The sequence below is a fragment of the Gouania willdenowi genome, chromosome 13 (assembly GCF_900634775.1).
Source record: "Gouania willdenowi chromosome 13, fGouWil2.1, whole genome shotgun sequence".
NCBI lineage: Eukaryota > Metazoa > Chordata > Actinopteri > Blenniiformes > Gobiesocidae > Gouania > Gouania willdenowi.
The window spans coordinates 24,359,447-24,380,131 of record NC_041056.1 but is presented as its reverse complement, the minus strand read 5'-3'; the positions used below and the strand labels follow the sequence as shown (position 1 = coordinate 24,380,131).

At 37.6% G+C, this 20,685-nt stretch overlaps 2 protein-coding genes across 3 annotated transcripts in view; one reads left to right on the top strand and one right to left on the bottom strand.

Moving 5' to 3' along the window:
- atm (ATM serine/threonine kinase) overlaps positions 1-4,155 on the bottom strand; it is a 39,767-nt gene extending 35,612 nt beyond the window's left edge. Inside the window, exons 1-4 of one of the 2 annotated variants that reach the window (XM_028464714.1) lie at positions 4,039-4,155; positions 3,725-3,828; positions 2,468-2,592; positions 911-1,056 (exon numbers count right to left, since the gene is read on the bottom strand). In XM_028464714.1, coding sequence (XP_028320515.1) covers positions 911-1,056; positions 2,468-2,592; positions 3,725-3,796 — 343 coding nt within the window. In that variant the 5' untranslated portion in view covers positions 3,797-3,828; positions 4,039-4,155. Of the gene's footprint in view, positions 1-910; positions 1,057-2,467; positions 2,593-3,724; positions 3,829-4,032 lie in introns of both variants that reach the window. The other variant, XM_028464715.1, reaches the window with a different exon arrangement.
- A 726-nt stretch (positions 4,156-4,881) lies between these two features.
- npat (nuclear protein, ataxia-telangiectasia locus) lies at positions 4,882-19,715 on the top strand. The gene is made up of 17 exons (XM_028465520.1): positions 4,882-5,275; positions 5,406-5,524; positions 5,632-5,692; positions 7,437-7,509; positions 8,125-8,165; positions 8,873-9,067; positions 9,212-9,287; positions 10,349-10,472; positions 11,472-11,563; positions 11,649-11,730; positions 13,033-13,129; positions 13,269-13,388; positions 14,395-15,705; positions 15,875-15,975; positions 16,501-16,597; positions 16,735-18,035; positions 19,213-19,715. Exons 1-17 carry the CDS (start codon positions 5,239-5,241, stop codon positions 19,291-19,293), a joined length of 4,008 nt encoding a protein of 1,335 aa, XP_028321321.1. The 5' UTR covers positions 4,882-5,238; the 3' UTR covers positions 19,294-19,715.
- The last annotated feature ends 970 nt before the right edge of the window (positions 19,716-20,685 follow it).

Below are 20,685 nucleotides of genomic sequence, written 5' to 3'. Positions count from 1 at the left end.
AAAGAAAGTATTTCTTCAGATTTCAAGAGACTGTCACCCAAGAACCAATGCATAAATGTGACTGATCATTAGTGATTTGAACAGTCTATATATATATAGCTCAAAGCTGACAAAATTACAGGGAGTTGAGGTATATGCAAAGTTGTTTACTAAAGGCCCAAACATGTTCGATCTTAATAAGACACTATAGGTTTGAGTGTTATAGAAAGTTGTCTTGTAATCAAAATTTGAAGTTTCATTCCCAGCTATTCAGCTGCTATTTGAGAGTACTCGTTTGTAGGAGTGTGACGATATCTCGATACGGCAATATATCGCGATATATTTCCGCACGATCGATTATCGATATGCTCTCGCTAAGTATGATTTTTTTTTTTTTTTTTTTCTTTTTCAAAACCTTTTCTGGTTTTTCACTAAAATGTGCAGGTACGTCTTCACAGACATTTTGTCACTGTTTGTTGAAGGAACCAATATATTGTTTACTGGAATATTGCATTATAATGATGTCACTGGTAAGAAAGACCATATTTTTTGTTTACAGAAAGCACTATTGGAGACACTTATTTGTTTACATTGGTATGTTGACACTTATTTAGAGAAATCTTGCACTAAAATAGTGTCACTGTTCATAGAACACTTTCTATATTTAGTGTCTTTCAGAGATATAAAATAAAAATTGTATTTTTCACTTAATCTTTTTTTTCTTGTTATGTCATAGATTATCGTAGATTGATTTTTGATCAATATATCAATAATCGCAGTATCGCCATGTCGTGAAATAATCGTTATCGTGAGCTTTGTATCGCGTATCGTGAGGTACCCAGAGGTTCCCACCCCTACTCGTTTGACTTAAGTTAGGATTCAATTAGGAGACCATCATTTATAAAAGGACAATAAAGAGGTTTCGTCTTACGTTTGTTTGCACAGCGAATAAAATATTTCACCAGGCTGCACACTTCAGCCATCTTCTTCTGTCGCGTGGCGAGTGTTGTGGCCGAAACATTGGAGCGACTTGACTGATGGCTTTCTGACTCCTTCTGAACATAGCGCTGCACAAATCTGACACAGGGAGCGAAAACAATCATGTATGGCATGTTGCATTACTTTTAAAAGTAAATACCTACCACACCAAAATAGAAGAAACATTTATTACAAGAAGACATAGTCATCATCAATATCCCCCGCCAGATTGGTTGTCAATATAACTCACAACCTTTTCCTAAATGTCCTAAATCTAAGAACATAGATGTATACATAAGAAAATATTGTCACATCAGAATATGAAATTACTATCTTAAATGGTTTCTAAGAAAAGCTGTCCCCTTTGAAGATACCTCGAACAGAGTAAAAAAAATGGAAAAAGGGCAATAACTCCGGAAAAAATAATTGCGCGTTTCTCACTTTCGAACTCCATCAAGGAATTGATACCCTGAAGCCACACACCAAATTTGGTTATCGTATCTTCAACGGTTTCTGAGAAAAGCTGTCCCCTTAGAAGATATTTCAAACAGAGCAAAAAAACCGAAAAAAGAAAATTACTCTGGAAAAGGTAATTGCGCGCTTCTCATTTTCAAACTCCATCAAGGTATTGATAACCTGAAGTCACACACCAAATTTGATAATCGTATCTTAATCAGTTTCTGAGAAAAGCTGTCCCCTTTGAAGATACCTCGAACAAAGTGTAAAAAAATTAAAAAAAGGGCAATAACTCCAGAAAAATATTTGCGCGCTTCTCATTTTCGAGCTCCATCAAGGTATTGATACCCTGAAGCTACACGCCAAATTTGATTATCGTAACTTAATTGGTTTCCGAGAAAAGCTGTCCCCTTTGAAGATATCTCAAACTGAGTACAAAAAAAAACAGAAAAAGGAAAATAACTCCGGAAAAAATTATTGCATGCTTCTCATTTTTAAACTCCATCAAGGTATTGATACCCTGAAGCTACACTTTGAATTTAGTTATCCTATCTTAAACAGTTTCTGAGAAAAGCTGTCCCCTGTAACGGACGGACGCACTGAGCTCAAACCTATATCCCCCTTCACACTTTGTGGCAGGGGATAATAAAGAGCATTTAACCCATAAACAGTCCTCAGCTACCAATGTACCGGCAAATACTTTTTGCCTAGCTGTGACTGCGGTGGATTCATTTTGTGAGGGTTTTATTCTCTACCTTCTTCCCAGACCTTTTAATTGAACAGCTCTCACTTGCTCACAGGAAAATGCTTATCAGGTAAAACAGTGTAGATGTTAATTTATTAGGATGTTGTTAAAACAGAGCAACACACAAAGGAATGTCACCCTTCTCATTTGAGGACAAGTCTTATGGCATCCTATAATGCTTAAACATACACAATTGAATTATAAAAAAACAAAATCAAGAAATACTTTTACAATTTCCAATAATTAAAGCTTGAGCAACGGTTGCAAAATATGCCCACAAATTTGCACAAATATAAACACATTGCTTACTTGAAAATGGTATCCCATGTGAGCTGTTTGGATCCTGAGGTCTTGGCTTTGGATCCTGACGTCCGATCCAGTTCTTGCACAGTTTCTGGAGACCGAAGGAGCCTCCTGAAGTGTTCAGCCTCTTTCTGATGGCACAGCGTGAACACATGTAAAAAATTACAATAATGCCTAGATTGAAATGCATATGTTTTATATATTGTCTTGTTTTAAAACACTTGTTTTGGGAGTCACTGCTTTCACGACTTCTCAGAACAGCATAGATAGAAAGGAGGAGGAATAAAAAAAGACAACACTGACTACAGATGAGAATAAATCCTACACAAGAAAGGACAAAAAAAAAAAAAAAAATGAAATTGTGTTCAGAAAAATTTAAGACTGTTTGACCAGAGAGACAAGCTTTGATGTAAATTTTCTGTGTTCAAAACAGGGGACGGGACTTAGATAAGCAAACTGCTTCTCTCGTCTCCTTTTTCAGTATGTACAAAAAAAAGAATAACAACTTCTGTGAATGCAACCATGTCGGAAATAAACTGAATAAATAAATTAAATAAATAAATAAAAAGCACAGTCTGATGGCTTTCTTAGTGCATCCGAACCCAGACCTTCCCCTCAACCAGTGGTTCTCAAAAACGATTGGCTCAAGTCCCCCCTTACTGTTATTTATGAATCCAAGAACCCCTGTTGATGATGGAGAGAATGAAGGATAACAACACACATTGTAAAGTATCTCATTTTGTAAATAATATTTAGTGCCTCCTAAATAGATTTTTTTCTACAGTTTTTATCATTTCCTGTTGTCTCCAGCTTGGAGAGTCACCAAGACTGACCTTTGTATTATCAGTTCATGTTCTAATCATGATCATATTCCATCATTATTATGATTATAATATTCAACTAAAAATAAACATTATAAAACCCCATATGTTTAATGCTTTCATTTGTTAATTTTCCACTCACGCCCTCTCGCGCACCCCCTGTAGTGCCATTGTGTACCCTAATTTGAGAAACACCACTGCCCTAAACTACAGAGCTCACTCACACGTGCTGTCCGGCTCCTATTGGGCAGCTGTTTGTTAGCAAATGTGCCTGTGTGGCATTTGGGATCATCACATTTCACCCAGAATTGTCTTTCTGGTCAGACTTCATTTGAAATAAAATTATCACAAAAAAAAAAAAAAAAAAAAAAAAACTATATATAAGTTTTGGTCCATGTCGTCCATCCCTAACACTGCATATTGTGCAGGTGGGTGCAGTTACCTTTCTTTCTGTAGCTTTATCACTCTGCAGCCCTCTGCAGCACAGCAGGAGGTCATGTAGAGCCAGACTCATGCTGAGTCACTGACAGCAATGGACGGATTTACCTGCAGAAATTAAACCATTCCATCATGAGAGAGAGTTTCATTTTTATTGACATAGCAGTAATATGAGCTCATAACACATTACAGCACTGTCATGGTGGCTCTACAAATGAATTACTTTGAGGACACGCAGTAAGTGCTGGATTGAAAAGCATAGAATATAAGTTATAACAATGAAAGTGAAGCAGCCGACACACACACACACACACTGACCCAGCGATGCAGATGACGGACGTGTCTGTGGTCCTTCCGTCTGTCTTTACAGTCCGCAACTTTCCTATCATTGCTGTAGGGAGTTTGCGTCCACCACATGAACGCGTTGCAACATGGTTGCCAGATACAGCTGAGATTTTCCCGCCACAATACCGTTAGACATCCTGCCCAAATGTAACTGTAAATGTAAGTTTTTCATTTGATTAAAACTTGATTACGAGTAATGCCAAAAATGAATTACAAGATGTCAGGAAAAAAACAGACCTACATTTTTATTTAAAAAAAGAAAAAAAAAAACCTTAAATCTAATCTTGACGTCCAATCAATGGTCGTGAGACTACAAATCTAATTTAGTCAAAGCAAAAAGTTGTTAACAAACAACATCAAGATTGTTGTGCATTGGAAAGGAGTTGTGATACCATAATAATAGTGTCTGTTATTGCTTTGTCTGTATTGATTGACTGATTGATTGACACACTTGTGCAGTTTGGTTATGGACTTTTTTTGTACTTTCTTCAGCATTGTGTCTAGAGTCAGTGAAAAGTGTCTCTTAAGTCTCCATAACAATATATACAAAAGCTGAATTAAAAAAAAGGTAACAATGACAAAGATTAAACATAATTTATTCATATATTTATTAAAAATAATATATAATTAATTATGATCTATTATTAAGAGACGGGAAAACCAGAATGATGATTCAAAATCCAATCCTGTAATCAAGTCCAAACAGTGGAAATAGCGTTAAAACCGCCAGATTGAAGGAAAAATACCCAATTTGGCAACAATGATTCCCGCCCCGTGAGCTGTGTCGTAAAATAAATCTCATTTCCGGCTCCGATGTTGTTGTTATTTTTTTACTTCAGAAACAGGAGCAAAACGAGTTATTACACTCGGTTGAATGCACTTGTAACATATACTTTTATGTCAAGTTTTTTTGTAATTTCACGAGATTTGAGTCGTTAAATGTAACTACATTTGTAGCTACTTTGGGGGCACTACATGGAGCCTTTTCACTCGCTATACGGCTCTGGTTGGAGGTTATTTTCTACTTCCGGGTTATTGGCTCTGTCTTCCCCGCCTTTTAACCAGGAGACATCATAGAGAGACAGGACAACAGGCACATCGTCTTTAAACTCAACCAGTTGACACTGGGACACATTAGCTGAACATGTAGTGTCTGTGTTCAGTTTGGTAACCATGTTGCTGCCTTCGGACGTCGCTCGGCTTGTTTTGGGTAAGTCAGTCTGTGTCTATCGGACAAAGCCTTTAGCCTCAGCCCTTAGTATGGGCATGTATGCAAACGGGACGGCTCCAGGACCCATTAGCGTTACAGCTAAGCATTAATAATCCCGGTCTTCTCCCAGGATACCTTCAGGAAGAGGGCCTGTTGTCTACAAGCCAAGCTTTCATCCACGAGAGTCCTAATCTTAAAGAATACGCTGAACACACCACAGGAGATGGGACTATACCAGCGTGTGTCTTTGTGAGTGCCATCTTTCTCCCTCATAATACACTATATTTACATAAAAACTGATTAATCATACATGATGTCCGTGCTGTCTCATTCACTGACGTCTGTTTCACTGACAGTCCGTGTTTGGAAAAGGCCTGACAACCATTTTAAACGAGTATGTGGCTGTCAAAACCAAAGGTGAGTGTCATGAGTGAGGTGCAGTGTTTAAAATAGGAATAGTAGTAGTTTTGTTTCCAGTCACATTAAACAGATACCTTTGAATAGCAATATTGTCTTTAAACGAAATGAACCAAACCCAAATATTATAAAACTATTCAATAAATTGTCAGGGTGTTAGCCCAACGTTAGCTATTTACACTGAAGTATTTGTTTTCAGCGATCTTCTTCTATAAAGAAATTAGTAAGGGTGTCCCGATCCGATATTGATATCGGATATTGGTCCGATATCAGCCAGAAAGCGAACATCGGCGTTGATCGGACTTCATATAAAATCTCCGATGTAAGCACGCCGATAAGTTTTTGTTGTTTTTGTCCCCACCCTCAGTTGTTCCCGCCATATGCTGACAGTAAAAAATAACTGAAGTGAACTTGAATTGTTGACTATTGTTCTCTGTTTGAGTAACATCACTCGATCAAGCCTTTTCTAACATTCCACACTACAAAACAAGTAATAAAAGTATGTATGATTTGTGCTGATATTGCATCGGATTGATATCAGTATCGGCTAGGGCATGCCAATGCGTCGTCCGACCAAAAAAAAAAAAGATGGCGACGCGGAGAATTACTTACGCGAGTGGCTCCTCCGAGTTTCAAAAGTGCAAGGCAGTGAAGTGACGCACTTGTTCGTCAAAGGTAGCTGTTCCCTGTACCCCTCGTCCTTTAACCCCGGTTTGACCGGATGGCAGCGCGTTGACGGGACAAGGAGGAAACACCCGCCGTGACATCAGCGGCAGCAACAGTAGTCGCGCGCATGCGATGAAGGAACACATTTACCTACCACTGTGATACCCTAGTAGTCCAACCTGATTTGTAAATTAAACAGAATGTATATTTGCTGTATACATAGGCATCTATTGGAGTTTTTCCTTTGCAGTCTGACCTTTTATTTTTCCCTTAAACTTCCTAAAGGACAGCACACACACACACACACAATTCTTAAGGTAAAAAGAAAGTTTATTTTAATGCTACGTTTGGCACTGAATGCATTATTTTGTACTTTTATATTCTTACTTGAACTTTATTTTGGTATTTTTTGGGTGAAGAGCAATAGACATATATTGCAATGTTAAGGAATTCATGTTTGTTTTTTTTTTTGTTTTTTGTTTTTTCATTTTAGATATGTAAATCAACATGTATAAATTACTTTTAGTCAATCAATGGGGAGATCATCGAATTGAACTGGAAAAATTAATTGTTAGTTTGATCAATGCATCAAAAAAAAAAAATTCTAAATTAATCGTTTAAAAAATAATCGGTTATCCCAGCACTAGTATCGGCCAATACTCAAGGCTGCAATATCGGCATCGAATCAGAAGTGAAAAGGTTGTATCGGGACATCCCTACCAATTACAGTACACACATATGTAATATACTGTAAACTCTGTCTTTGGCACAGCCTGTAGAGATGTCATAGGACTAAGCTCATGATATTCTGGATTTGTATATTTTCCCATTTTCTATGTGTCTCTTATCCTGTGTGGCTCAAAGCTTTAAGTGTGTATGAGTACATATGTGGAATTTGAATGGTTTTGTTTAGTTAGACATCCTCCACATGTTTGTGTTTGAATGAACGTATAAGATTGCAACCTTTTAGTTTGTGCAGCTCTTGAGCTGAAATAATCACCTAATTCTGCCTGCACATTTTGCATCATGTGTATCCCTGAGATGCTCTGTAGTTAACATTTCTGTGTTTTGGTTTCAGAATCCAGTCATGAGGTTCCTGCTGTGATGACTTCCCTGTGGAAAAAGCTGGATTTTACACTCAATCAAATTAAGTAATAGGCTTTGTTTTAATTTATACTTTAATCTTAACAATGAACACACTATTTACGTACCTTTGTTTGGGTTTGATGCATGTGATCGAAATACAAGACATTTACCGGGAAATATTTCATGATATTTAGGATTTGGTAATAAAAAAAATAAAAAATAATTCACACTGTTGTCTACTTAGGCCTGTTTGATAAAATGATAACAACATATATCATGATAGAGATGTGATCAATACCAATAGAAAAAAATGTGCGATGGATAAAATGTTTAATGAATTCACTGAGCTCTCTTAGAAAAAACCCGGATTCAATCCTCAACCCACAGCAGCAAGGCATTTTGGGAGATGTAGGCAGAGGAACGGCTGCACATTTTGTTCAATTTAACATTTATTTAACATCTATATTTGCACATTTATCACTTTGTTTATTTAATTGAGGTTTTTCTGTTTTTTTCCATAGTTGTATTGACGTCTTTTTAAATGTAAAATATCACGCTTAATAAAAAAAGTATTTAAATTTGACTGATATGAAACACTTAACATATAACACTTGCATATCACCCAGCCCTATGACTACTAATGTAGTTTTTTAATACACTATTTTTTTTCCGTCCTTAAGGTCACTCCAGAATACCCCCTCTATATCAGCATGTCAAAGAGGTAAGTTTATTACAACAGCACAATCATTTTGGGCTCTGCTGAAGGTGTTTTTCCTCTCCACCATTGCTTATAGTTGCTCATGGAGTGATTGATTCATGCCTGAGCTGGTCCTAATCATACACTTCTTTTAAAAGCAGTAGATTATCTTAGATTATCTTTCTCCTTCCCTTAAAGTGAAATGAAATCATTTGAATCACTGTTGATTTGTCCACATTCAGAACCTATATGTCCTTATCAGGGCTAAAGGGTGCTGGAACCTCCCCCAGTCTACTCAGGATACACCTTGGCTAAAATTCTCACACTAACTGTTTCAGCCACTTTAAAAACATTAGTTAATCAAACATTTTAAGTTAAAGTTAAGCAAATATGGCGAAAAACACGTTTTGTTTTATAGATATTATTTAGTTTAATTGTGGTAATGCTTTCAAAAAACATCATTTTTGTTATATCGCAAGATCAAATAGTTATTGATATATTCTTACCCATTAGCAATAATAGTTGCTACAAATGTTTTATGATTTAAAACCCCTTTTTTTTGTTACAATCGTTTATCAAATGTTTTTTTCTTTGCAAAAGTGAATCAAAACTTGCTCATGGTATTGAAGGCTTTTATTTTGCAATCATCATGTCTCTTATTGTAAACAAACTCTAATGAATGAAAAAGTTGGATTTAAGAATCGTTTCTTATGATTCTCTGTGTGTTGCAGTGCGTTCACGTATCGGAGTGGCCAGCATGGCTCGACCACGGGCCCTGACCATGGGGATCTCTGGAGTTACTGACACCACCTCCGTCGATAGCCCAGCACACACTTCCCACAGCACGCTCAGCCACTCCACTCCTGTCTGCTTCACCAGTTTGCACACAAGAACAGCTCCTGGCAGCAGCACAGTAGCGACGCCCAGTCAGTATTATCCAAGAGAACAGCTGTGAAATCTGCTCAATTTGGGAATGTTTGCTTTGTGCAGTAATGCATTGATAAACTCTGATCTGTAAAATGAGTTACGGTTAGCTTAGCTTAGCCTAACAGTGAACGTTGTCATTGCAGGGGATTCTCCCGTACAGGTTGTTGTTGCAGAGCAGCGGCTCATTCAAGGTCCGATGTCACCTGCTCGACGCAAATGGTAAGAGTTAAACTAGTTAAACTTACCAGTTTCAGCTTGTGATAGACCTGGTTTTTATTCCTGTAAATGTCATTGAAAGTGAAAAGTTGACCACAAAGCACAAACGGTAATTAACATGACAAACATCCAACCGTTACTCATAATGTGAAAAAGAGCCATAAGACTGAAACATAACACAGGATACAGAGAACACACAAATGGATTATTCTTAAAAACAGCAGATTTAAAACTCCCAGATCTCATTCAACTCAAAACTGTCCAAATGATTTATAAAGAAGATAAAGGTTCACTTCCAAATGGGTTGCAGAAAAGATTTTTAGAGAGAGAATGGGAATGTAATTTAAGAGAAAATTACATTTCAAGATACAATATGCGAGTGCAACACTGAAAAGGATGAGTATAACAATAGTAGGTTAAATTGTGGAACTGCCTAAAGGATGAAATAAAACAAAGCATCAACATTAACCAGTTTAAAAAGCTTTTTAAATCATACTGTATCATTAGTAAGTATAAGAAAGAAGAACAACAATTTTACCTAGGACAGCAATAATACATAATATGTATATAATGGTGTAAAATATATTACTACATAATAAAAGGTTTTTATTAATGTATATATTGCCACTCTAAATTTAATTGATGAAATTTGTTTAATAAATATGAAATAGTATAAATTTAATATTATGTTCATGTCATATGCATTTGTATGTATATATATGTGTGTTTACATATACGTATGTATATATGTTTGACGTGAATGTAAAAACTGTATATATAAGACTTGTAGAGTATATATTGAATGTATATTGTGAAAATAGTAATACTGTATAAGTTAAAATATTTTTGTGTATGATTATGTAGAGAATCTTGTTTTGTTATGATGAGGTAGCTATATATAAGCTTTGCTTCAACCTTCACCATTTCGGCTGAAGAATTGGACAATTGAGTGTTGTTTGTTCTGTACTTTTTTTTGTTTGTGAAGACTGCCAAATTAAAATAAAAAATAAAATATTAATAATAATAATAATAATAATAATAATTGGCTGCCCTGCTGCTTCCAGGGACACACCCAGAAAGAGAGGTGGGGGTCTTAATGCATCCAGTGGTCCAGGCCGAACTGCCCCAGTAATTACTGGTGTTAGCACTGAGCCACAAACGGAGGAAGTTGTTGATGAGAATTTCCCTGTAAGTATGTTTTTATCATCACGTGAACCTGAGAGAGAGAGTATTATTTTAAACACGCTAAGTCTAAGTTAGTAGCTTAATACACATGTTAGAAACCCTCCTTCGATTTAAAGAATAAATGTAATGGTATTAATAATGATATTGTTGTTATTGTTAATCTGAGAAAATAATTTCACATGATCTTTTGAATAGGTTTTACTTACGGTAAATCAAGGCCCAATAAACAACATTGTTTGCCTTAAATAAACACAACCACTAAACAGTGCATTTAGATCCAAATTAAGGTAAAACAAAGTTTTTTAAAGGGCAGCGATACTTCAAGAAAATCAGGCTGTTTGGAGCACAGTGAGACCTATGCTAACACAAATTAAAGGATGCATCGACTCAAAAAATTTGCAACGACTCAATTTCTTCATTGGTTTAGTCAGTTTAACCAAGAAATTATTTCAGGCCTACCTGTATGTGAGCAGTGGCTATATGTTCTGGCTAAGTTGGGAAGAAACACGATTTTTGTCATTCCAAAAAACTGGTTTGTTGAAAGGTAGATGCTATGGCACAAGGTATGTTAAGGAAAACCAGTGATGTTCACATTAAGCCTGAGACTGATCACCCTTTAAACTGCAAACCAAATAGAAACTACATGGCTGCCTGATTGTGAACCAGGTTAATAAATCTGAAATGTAACGTATTGAAGGTTTTTTGGTGTTTTAAAAACTCCTTAAGATTGTACACTTATAAACAGATATCACCTTTCAGCTTAAACTGTTCTGAAGTAGTTTTTTTTTTATTATCTGTAGTTAACAAATATCTTTGTGTAAAAATGTGACTTTAAAAACCTATGATTGATTTCATATCGGGAGGTCTTGAATTACATTTCTGACCATATTCAGGCATTTATTCCTCAAATTCATTGTAACTAATCTCACAAACTGTAACACATGGTTTTAATTGATATATGTCATCACTTGACAAGTTGACGAATCATCTTGATATTTTCAGCAACTTGTGATCCAAAATGCACGCGACAAGATCCTGAGTGACCGATCATTACAAGAGAAGCTCGCTGAAAACATCAACAAAATTCTTGCTAAGTAAGTGATTTATAAACAAAATAGTATGATGTGAAATTGTGACAAGGTGTTAGTGTTTTCTTTTCTATATCTCTGTTGTTATTAGTGAGCCACTACCTCAAACGTCAAAGGCCTCCTCAAGCACGATGGAAGCAGACCAATCTATAGACGAAATCCTTGGATTACAGGTAATTAAATGTTTACCTAGTAATTGTATTCTGATTTATCGCTAAGGGTGCTTTCACACATAGCTCTTTTTTCCGCACCGTGCTTCGTTTCCTCGGATAGTCCGGTCTTTTTGCAATATGTGAAAGCTCACTTGAACTCTGGTGCGGAGCAAACAAGCGAACTCTAGTCATCTGAAAAATGCGCACTGTCACAACCCAATGTTCCAGCAGGCAGCACACACACAAATATCCAACCATCCTTCCATCCATTTTCCGACACGCTTTGTCAGCACACAAACAAACACGTCACAAACATTTCCTCAATCCCTTCCATATTACTCCCACATCATTAATTTATTATTATCCTCCGCCACAAAGTGTGAAAGGGGGATATAGGTTTGAGCTCCGTCAGTTTGCCCGTCCGAGTTAAAGGGGACATCTTTTCTCAGAAACTGCTTAAGATACGATAACCAAATTTGGTGTGTGGCTTCAGGGTATCAGTACCTTGATGGAGTTCGAAAATGAGAAGCACGCAATTATTTTTTACGGAGCTTATGCTCTTGTTCCGGTTTTTTTTTGGCGGGTGATGTTGATGACTGTGTCTTATTATACTTATCTCTATTCCTCATACTGTTCACATAGTCAGCGATGACTGCACACCTGACTGCTCTATGTTCATACATTCTCACATCTTCACACATGATACATCCTTACCGGTAAGCTACCGGTGACATGACGGCGCTGACAGGTGTGAGATGGATCGGCATCAGCTGTGTTTATGTAGTGCATTAGTGAAGGTTGTGGGATCGTGTGATTATGGGTTATTTTGAGTTATTATTAATTGCGTTTCTGTGGGATTTGTTTTAGGATTTCCTTTGGAATACATAGGAAGAAGGACCAAATATAGAACGTGACGGCGCAACTCTCAGTACACCCAGCGCTCCTCCGTCATACATACGACGCAAACATTTCCACACTCATTGTGTTTGAGTTATTTTGAATCATTATTAATTACATTTCTGGGGGGTTGTTTAAGGATATCCTTTGGAAAATACATTTTATGACAAGTGTAGTTTTTGTCTATGGAGGCTGAAGTATTCTGTCTATAAGGGGACCAACTGTTTTCCCTGCGTGACGTCGTTCAGAAAGTTTGGTGCACTTGGCAAATAGAATGTGTGAAAGCGGACCGGACCAAATTAAAATGCAGATTCACCTCAGCCGCACCGAGTCCACCAAACTATATGTGAAAGCACCCTAACATCTGCTCTGGCCTAATTCCTGTGTGATGTCACAGTATTCTCTAACACATGCTGTTAATTACAGGGGGAAATCCATATGAGTGACGATGCTATTCATGACATTTTGGAGCAAACAGAGTCTGATCCAGCTTTTCAGGCCCTCTTTGACCTCTTTGATTACAGTAACTATGTCCTAGATTGTTTTCAGTTATGCAATATTATTGCCATAGTTAAATTAAATTAGACAATAATCACATTAATTTACCAGTACCTTTAAATCTGATTTGTCAGACAGTTTTTTTCCTACTCATTTGTTTGCAGATAAAAACAGAGTTGCTGATGAGGAACCAGTAGATGGAGATGTTAACAGCAGTGGTCCAGAAGAACATGATGCTGCTGGAGTAGCATCTACAGTTTTACCAATGCAGATTGAAGATCCAGGTATGATTACTATTGGTTAGAAATACATAAAATACTTGTCTGAGTGTATGTGTGAAGCTTTTATGTTCTTCTCTTCTTGGCATTCTGGTTTTGTCCCACCCTTCTGTCCCACTGTTTTTTTGTTTGTCACAGAATATTAAGAACTAAATGATATTACTGATCAGAGTAAATATATAAATGATGGAGGGGGTTTGGGGATTTGTTATGAATTCATGTGTTTATAAAGGATTCCTCTGAAGAGGGATAATAACGCTATGCAGCAGTTATTAGTAATTAATAACTAGGCAGGAAGGAGTTGGTTTGCCTTTCTGCTCTTTCTGCTCAAACACCATTAAGAAAAAATATTCACCAAGTGAAGTAAATGGACAATTTATTTCTAAAAGTGAAACATAACTATATGAATACTTGAAGGAAATCAAGCGTGAATACAAACTGTCAAAGTAACCAAACACATAACATAACAAGGACACGGTAAGATTATAATATAGCACACTAGATCACTAACTATTTCTAGTAATTTAAAATAAAGGAAATCAAATAAGAGGGAGTAGAATCGGGGGAAGAGTTAAAGAATGATATAAAGTGAAATTAAAAGAATTTAGGGTGGAAGGATGTGTGTGGGAGTGTACATCTGTGTGTTTGATTGTGTAGCTTGGTGAAGATGAACTGTGTGTCTGTATTTACTTTAAGGTTAGATTGGGGTGTCCTTCAAAGTTTCAAGGCAGTTTGCCCTGTGGTTGATGACTGATAAGCTGGGCTGGTGCCTGCAGGTTCCCCAGGGGTGCTGTGCTTGAAAGAAAACTGTTTGTTGATAAGCTTCTTTATGAGACAGGAGAAACGCAGACCGTGGTCCATCGCTCACTGAGTCTGTGTGATTTGATTAAGTACAGTCAGCATAGGGAGTGGTCATATATTATGTATGCCAGTAAATGTTTACGTTTTCCCAGTCCTTGTGTGCATCTTTAATGGTAATGACAGTCGTTTATTGTTTTTCTTTTTCCACTAGGTGCTGAACAGATGGATGCAAACAGTTCAGATACGACAACAGAGAACCAAAAAATGAGAGCTGGACAAGAGCACAAGGCCAGGAAGCCCACTGTCCCCACCATTGTAAAAAAACTTGTTATTTGTCCCAATGGAAGAAAGTCTAGAATCGAAAACAGCTTGGCTAAATTGTTGGTTCCTCCTGCAAATGTACAATGTGCTTCATCTGCTGAAGTGGACTCTAACACGAAGGAAAAAGCCTCACTTTACACCAACAACGCTGGAGTAACACCAATGGATATCGATGAGTTGCCTATCTCCCCTCTCCAATCCTTAGATGGTATAAGCACACAGAGGTCAGCTGTGAAAGATCTCTGCCCCACCACTACTGTTCACAGCGATCCAGCATCAGCGCTTTTACCTGCAGACCCTTCAGGTTCTTCTACTCCAACACAGACTTTAACAACAAATGGGAACAAGAATGAAGTACCAAACCAAGCACAAACAGTTACAGATCAAGCAGCCTCAAGTTTAAGAAGTCCACCCCCCATGCTTTTGTGTCCTGCACAAGTTCAGCCAGACAACATTCAATTTTTTGCAGATGAGGGGCAAAAGTCAGCACTTGTCCAAAAAACTCCCACATCTCATTCTGCAGACACTACAGTCAATGCTGTTACGTTCTCATCAACTCTTGGATCACCCAGATCTGCTTCTTCACCTGTAGAGCTTTCAGTCACCTCAGCCTCACTCACAACTCCCACACAGCCTTCTACAGCAACTTTAAATCCTTCCTCTACCAACACAGGCATCACGAACAAGGCCGCACCAGACCCCAACAATGTAGTGTCTCTAAAAATAATAATTAGTGACCCACAAAATGAGCAGTCTTCTACTGACAAAGCCTTGACTCAGGCCATTTCCAGCATTTCTGGAGACATTTTACCAACAATCTACCTTTCATCTCCAGTCAGGTCATCTGCATGCTCCACTCCACTAAAGGCCAACTCAGATGAGGCAGCACAGGCAGTTAGCAGTTTACAAAGGGCTGAGGCACATGTTAGGAGCCCACTCCCCGGAAAGACTGCTGCATTGATTTCATCCCCATTGACTGGAACGTCAAATGCCCGGCAAAACTATATCATACAACTGCCCTTGGACAGCAGTAGCTCCACACTGCCTTCTGCCACCGCTGGATATTTTCTTGTGACTGATCCCCAGACCACAAATGTTCAACCTGGACAGGTTTTGCTCCCTGCTGGTCTCCCAACAGGACAGCCTTTGCCTTCCAACCAGTTTGGAGTCACCACACCAGTTCAGTCCCAAGGCTTCTCTGGTAAAAGACAACACTGTGTTGCATGATAGTTTCTGGGTCAGATGTTGTCATTTTGCCAAAAATAATAATCAAAGCCTTGATGTTGCTCCACTTTAGAAGTTTTCTGCTACAACTGTAAATTATTTAAAAGCTGTTTGTATTGGTATTAAAATCTGAACTCTTTTTGTAGGATCAGCACTCATCTTACCACCCCCTCTTCAGCCAGTGATGCTCCCTGTCTCAGTTATGGGGCGGACTACTTTGGGAAATGTCCAGATGGTTCCAAATCAGGTAAATTAGAAGTTGATCTCTGCACCTTTTTCCAAAATAAAGTTACATGTGTTTTTCTCAGTGACACTTGGGTCTAAGACTAGAACATGCAAGATTTAAACACATTAGATTCCTCTGTCTTGTCAAAGTAAGGAACTGTTTTAATACATGTGATTTTTAGTTCATGAAAGAAAATGTAAGAATTCAATATTTTTTTTTTTTTTTTTTTTTTTATGTTTTTGTTACATGTGGAGTTTTTCAAGAACATTTTTGGCTCTCAAAGTAAAAGAGAATTATGTTTAAAAATTGAAAGGCTCGTCTTGTTTAATTTCAGCAAACATTGTTTGATAGTGCACATTGTCCAATTAAGAAAAATATTATGAATGCTTAGAGTCTTGTTTTAAAAGTCTGAAATTTAAATGTATTTATTTATGTTTTGATCAAATGTTAGGATTTTGTAAAGTGAAAACCTACCACAAGAGGGCGCCGTATATGTGTGTTGACTTTCAGTAACGTCCATAATAACGGGGCTTGTCATGTTTACAGCTTGTTGCCATATCCAAGCCCGTACCTCGACAAGAGATGGAAACTGTGAAGTCCAAACCTAAAACTGTTGCACCCCAACAACCTCCAACTACCACCGGTATGTTATACTAACTTGAAGCAGTGCTTTCTACTGGTTAAAGATAAAATCCCTCACATGGCGTTTTATAATATTGCCAAACATAATGTCATTGCAGGCATCGATATAGTTTCATTGCTTGCTTTTTTATATTTCAGCTGCTGAAACAGTGTTATCTGCTGAGAACATCAGACAGGATGATACAGCAAAGGGTTCCACTCATCGAAGAATTTTATGTTTTGAGCCCCCTGTAGAAGCTGAGCCACAAAGCGATAAGACTCCTGAAATCTCTACACAAGTTGTGCCGAGCACAACCGCATCACAGTCCACCCTGCAGCCTGAAAAGAGTGATAAACTGTTAGCGTCTCACACCAAACCTACTATCTTGGGTGGCAACAGACCTAAAAGGAGGGTGGAGACTGTCCGATGCCTCCCAGACTCTCAGGCTGTAGGAGACCTGATGAAAAAATCCAACCTTTTACAGCATCAAAAGGATCCTGTAAAGAACACTCGCAAACAGGAGAATAGCACCCGTAAACGAGAGGGTCGCAGTTCAAAAACTAGCACCTCACCATCACAGAAGGAAAAGGAGGAATCAAAAAAGAGATCGAAATCCATTGACAGAAAACACAGCAATGAAAAGTGTAATATTGAAGACGAGGCCACGAATGCAAATAGTCCAAGGTCACAATCTTCTGATTCTGCATTAAAATCAGGAAGTAATACAGACAAAGACGGGAACAACAGCAAAGAAGCTGTGGATAAAGCTTTGTTAAAGCCACGAAAGGGTCGTCCAGAGAAGAAGAACACATCACAAGCCACGCCAAATGTTACAGCTAACAAAGAGAACGAAATAAAGGGAGGCTCAATAGAGCAAAAGCAGCCATTGGCAACTTCATCTTCTGCTTCAAGGGACTTAAGCGTTCCAACTGGCTCTCAGCCAACCTCTGATAATCAGTCCAAGACTGCAAAAGCTCCATCAATGACCAGCTCACTAGCTAAACAAGCAGCAGAAATGTTGCAAGACATTCAAGGCCTGGCGTCTTCTTCCACTCCAGGCAAAAAGCCTGCATGGGCTACTTTAAATGTGAATCCCTCTGGAACTGGTCACAGTCAGGCGACGGCCATTAATTCTCCCCATACTCCTACCAGACTGAAGAAAGGTAAAGAGCCTGAAGGGACACCGAAGCAGCTACTTCCTCCCAACACACCCGACGGACCAACCTGCAGTCCCACTAGTGAAGCCGGCAGCGAAAGCAGCATCAACATGGCTGCTCACACACTCATGATTCTGTCACGTGCAGCCATCGGCAGTCCACTTAAGACCAGCCTGCGTCAGGCAGGGGTCGGAGACAAGTCCCCCGCTAGCTCAAAGAACTCTAAGAAACGTAAACAGTCTTCCCCTACAGCCAGCCCACCTGCCAAGAAAGATGCAAAACATTCTCCCAGCAAAAAAAAAGTGAGTGTAACTGCAGATGAGCTGATAGTCTTTTGGATTTTTTTTTGATGGTGTAATTTCTGTCAAATGTTAGCCACCCCTGTCTTTGAACAAGTTCTCAGGAGCGTGACGTATGGATGAAAGGTTTTTAGCAATAGAGAAAAGAGAATACTGGAGTCATCAATTGATTTACCCCTAAAAACCGACTGTAGACTTTTCCCAAAAATAGTACAATAACAATACAAGATCATTCAGAGAGGGAGATTAGTCCAACAACTCTTTGAGGTTCAAAACATCCAGCATCTTATATAATATGTTTAGGATTTGTTTATTAAGTCAACTTTTTTTCAGGAAATTTGATCTCCTGACATGTTTCGACTGCCAACTGTCAGTCTTCCTCAGAGGTGATTGCTTTGATATATCCCTATGAGTTATTTTATAAGTAAAGCATCTACTGATCACTTTCTCAGGCTGGCCACTGGGATACATCAAAGCAATCACATCTGAGGAAGACTGACAGTTGGCAATCGAAACATGTCAGGAGATCAAATTTCATGAAAAAAAGTTGTCTGAATAAATGAAACCTTAACATATTTCAAAAAAGACAAAATGAACTTGCTGAAATGATTCGCCATCTTCCTTGTGTACACATTTGTTGCTCCTTAAATAGACTCGCACTAAGTCTCTAGAGCAGGATAAGCATTTTTAGAGGTGGTGGAGTTAAATACAGCATGACCTTTATTCTTGTGCTCTAATTCAGCCAAAATATTTTTGCAACTTCTCATGATTGGCTCGGGAAATACACTTGCAAGCTCCTTTTTTATGCTTTAATTTAACCCAACCGATGTTATGTATTTTGCATGTTTTTTTGTGACTTAATACTGCAGATCATATCACTAAGGCACTCTTCTATTAATTTAACAGTAGACAAAATGTAATTGTATTTTTAGCCTCTATACCCTCATTTACTTCACTTTATTTTTTACTTTTGTGCAAGTCCTCCACTTACCCACTGTGTTTCTATTTGTATTAAAACCGAAGTGCTTGGTGTGTCTGTGTAGCGTTAAATAATGACATACATGTTGGTTAGTGCGTTAAGGGGTGAATGGGTATTCACAGTTTCATAAAACACTTTAAAACAAAGCAAAACAGTGTTGTGTGTGTACATCATTTAATTTATCTTTTTCTTTTGTTGCAGGAAAAGAAAAAGCAGGTCGATTGTTTTCCCCTTGACCTGGATGTGGACAAGTTCTTGTCCTCACTTCACTATGATGAATGAAAGCAGACACTCATGAGAGAAACTTTCTGTATTGCAGCCTGCTTAGGTTACTGTCTAGGAATAGAACAAGCCATCTTCCAAACTAGTGCCTATGTTCCCCTTTTATTTCTTCTCTCTGTCACCTTGCCTTGGATTTTCTAAGATGTCGTTTGTCCATCAAAATTGGTGACATTTTCAAGTTTGGATAACTTCTGAAGGGCAGACAGCATTCAAAAATGAATAAAATCTCCATGTTCAGTTTATTTCTCATTGTTACGCAACACATCAAGGTGCTCTTTGCTCAACATTTTACTTATACTGTTTATAAATCCATTTAACTGAGAGTCAAGGTGGTAAATCATACTTGCGTTTTAGCATTAGATGGAGAGTGCTTGTTTGGTGTAAGTCAAGAATTTTTAAAAAGGAATGTTAATTTAAATTTATGATGCAATAACATCTTTGGTTTGACTTCCAAGAGTGTTTTTTTTTTTTTTTTTTTAATATACAAACAATTCGTCCTGAATGTTTGTACCTATTCTTCCTAGATGGAAAAAAAAATATTTAACACATGATGCTAAATAATTAAAAGGCATAACACAATGTTTGATGTGCCAATAAGAAGCTAGCTTTGTGTTACTGAATAAATATGCTTTTACAAGTGTAAATATAAGCTTTTTATTGTTTAAAGATTAAATTAAAAAAATGTGAGAAAACTGTCGATGTTCCCTTTCTTTGAAGTAGAGATGGTTGACTGAGATGTAAAGGGTAAAGCACATTTCACAGCTTCAAATTGACTCATTGACCCTTTCTGTTAAAGTTATACACATGGTTGATGTATTCACTGAGAGGGCGTGGCTGTGCATATTTGCGTGTATTGCCATTCAATACGCACAACTCTTGGTAAATATGGTAATCTCCAATTGGAATAAAACTGGCTCCCAACCTTTTACAGGTCGTGACCCCATTTTCATATCATAATTTTCTGGCCACCCCAGAGACTTTTTTATTTTATTTTTTTAGAATTCGTTTTTGATCATGTTTGTTATACTGTTACAAATATAGAGTAACCAGGATTAGTACATGACAAGATGCGCCAGCTCAGATATTTTTATACTGCATTTTATTTGAACTAGATTTATAAATGACAAAGTGAAAGAATGGAATATTGTTTGAAATTGTGTGTGGTAAAGAATAAGTTAATATTTACATCAATAATTACTTTTTTTTATTATCAATTACGAGACATTACAGGCGACTCCCCATGTGGTCACGACCCTCAGCTTGAAAAACACGTCTAAAACCACGAGTTTTTATGGTGTACAGCGCTATTGCGTTGATATCACAATAAAAGTACATTAATTTAAGAGTTGAAGCGTTTCATTAAAGCTAATAATACAAGAATGAGGTTTACAG

What these genes read in the sequence shown, in the direction of transcription:
- npat (XM_028465520.1), top strand. Translation starts at nt 5,239, where the DNA reads ATGTTGCTGCCTTCGGACGTCGCTCGGCTTGTTTTGG. An exon ending in TTGTTGATGAGAATTTCCCT is followed by an intron (nt 10,473 to 11,471) that starts GTAAGTATGTTT and finishes TGATATTTTCAG; the next exon opens with CAACTTGTGATCCAAAATGC. An exon ending in TCAGTCCCAAGGCTTCTCTG is followed by an intron (nt 15,706 to 15,874) that starts GTAAAAGACAAC and finishes CTCTTTTTGTAG; the next exon opens with GATCAGCACTCATCTTACCA.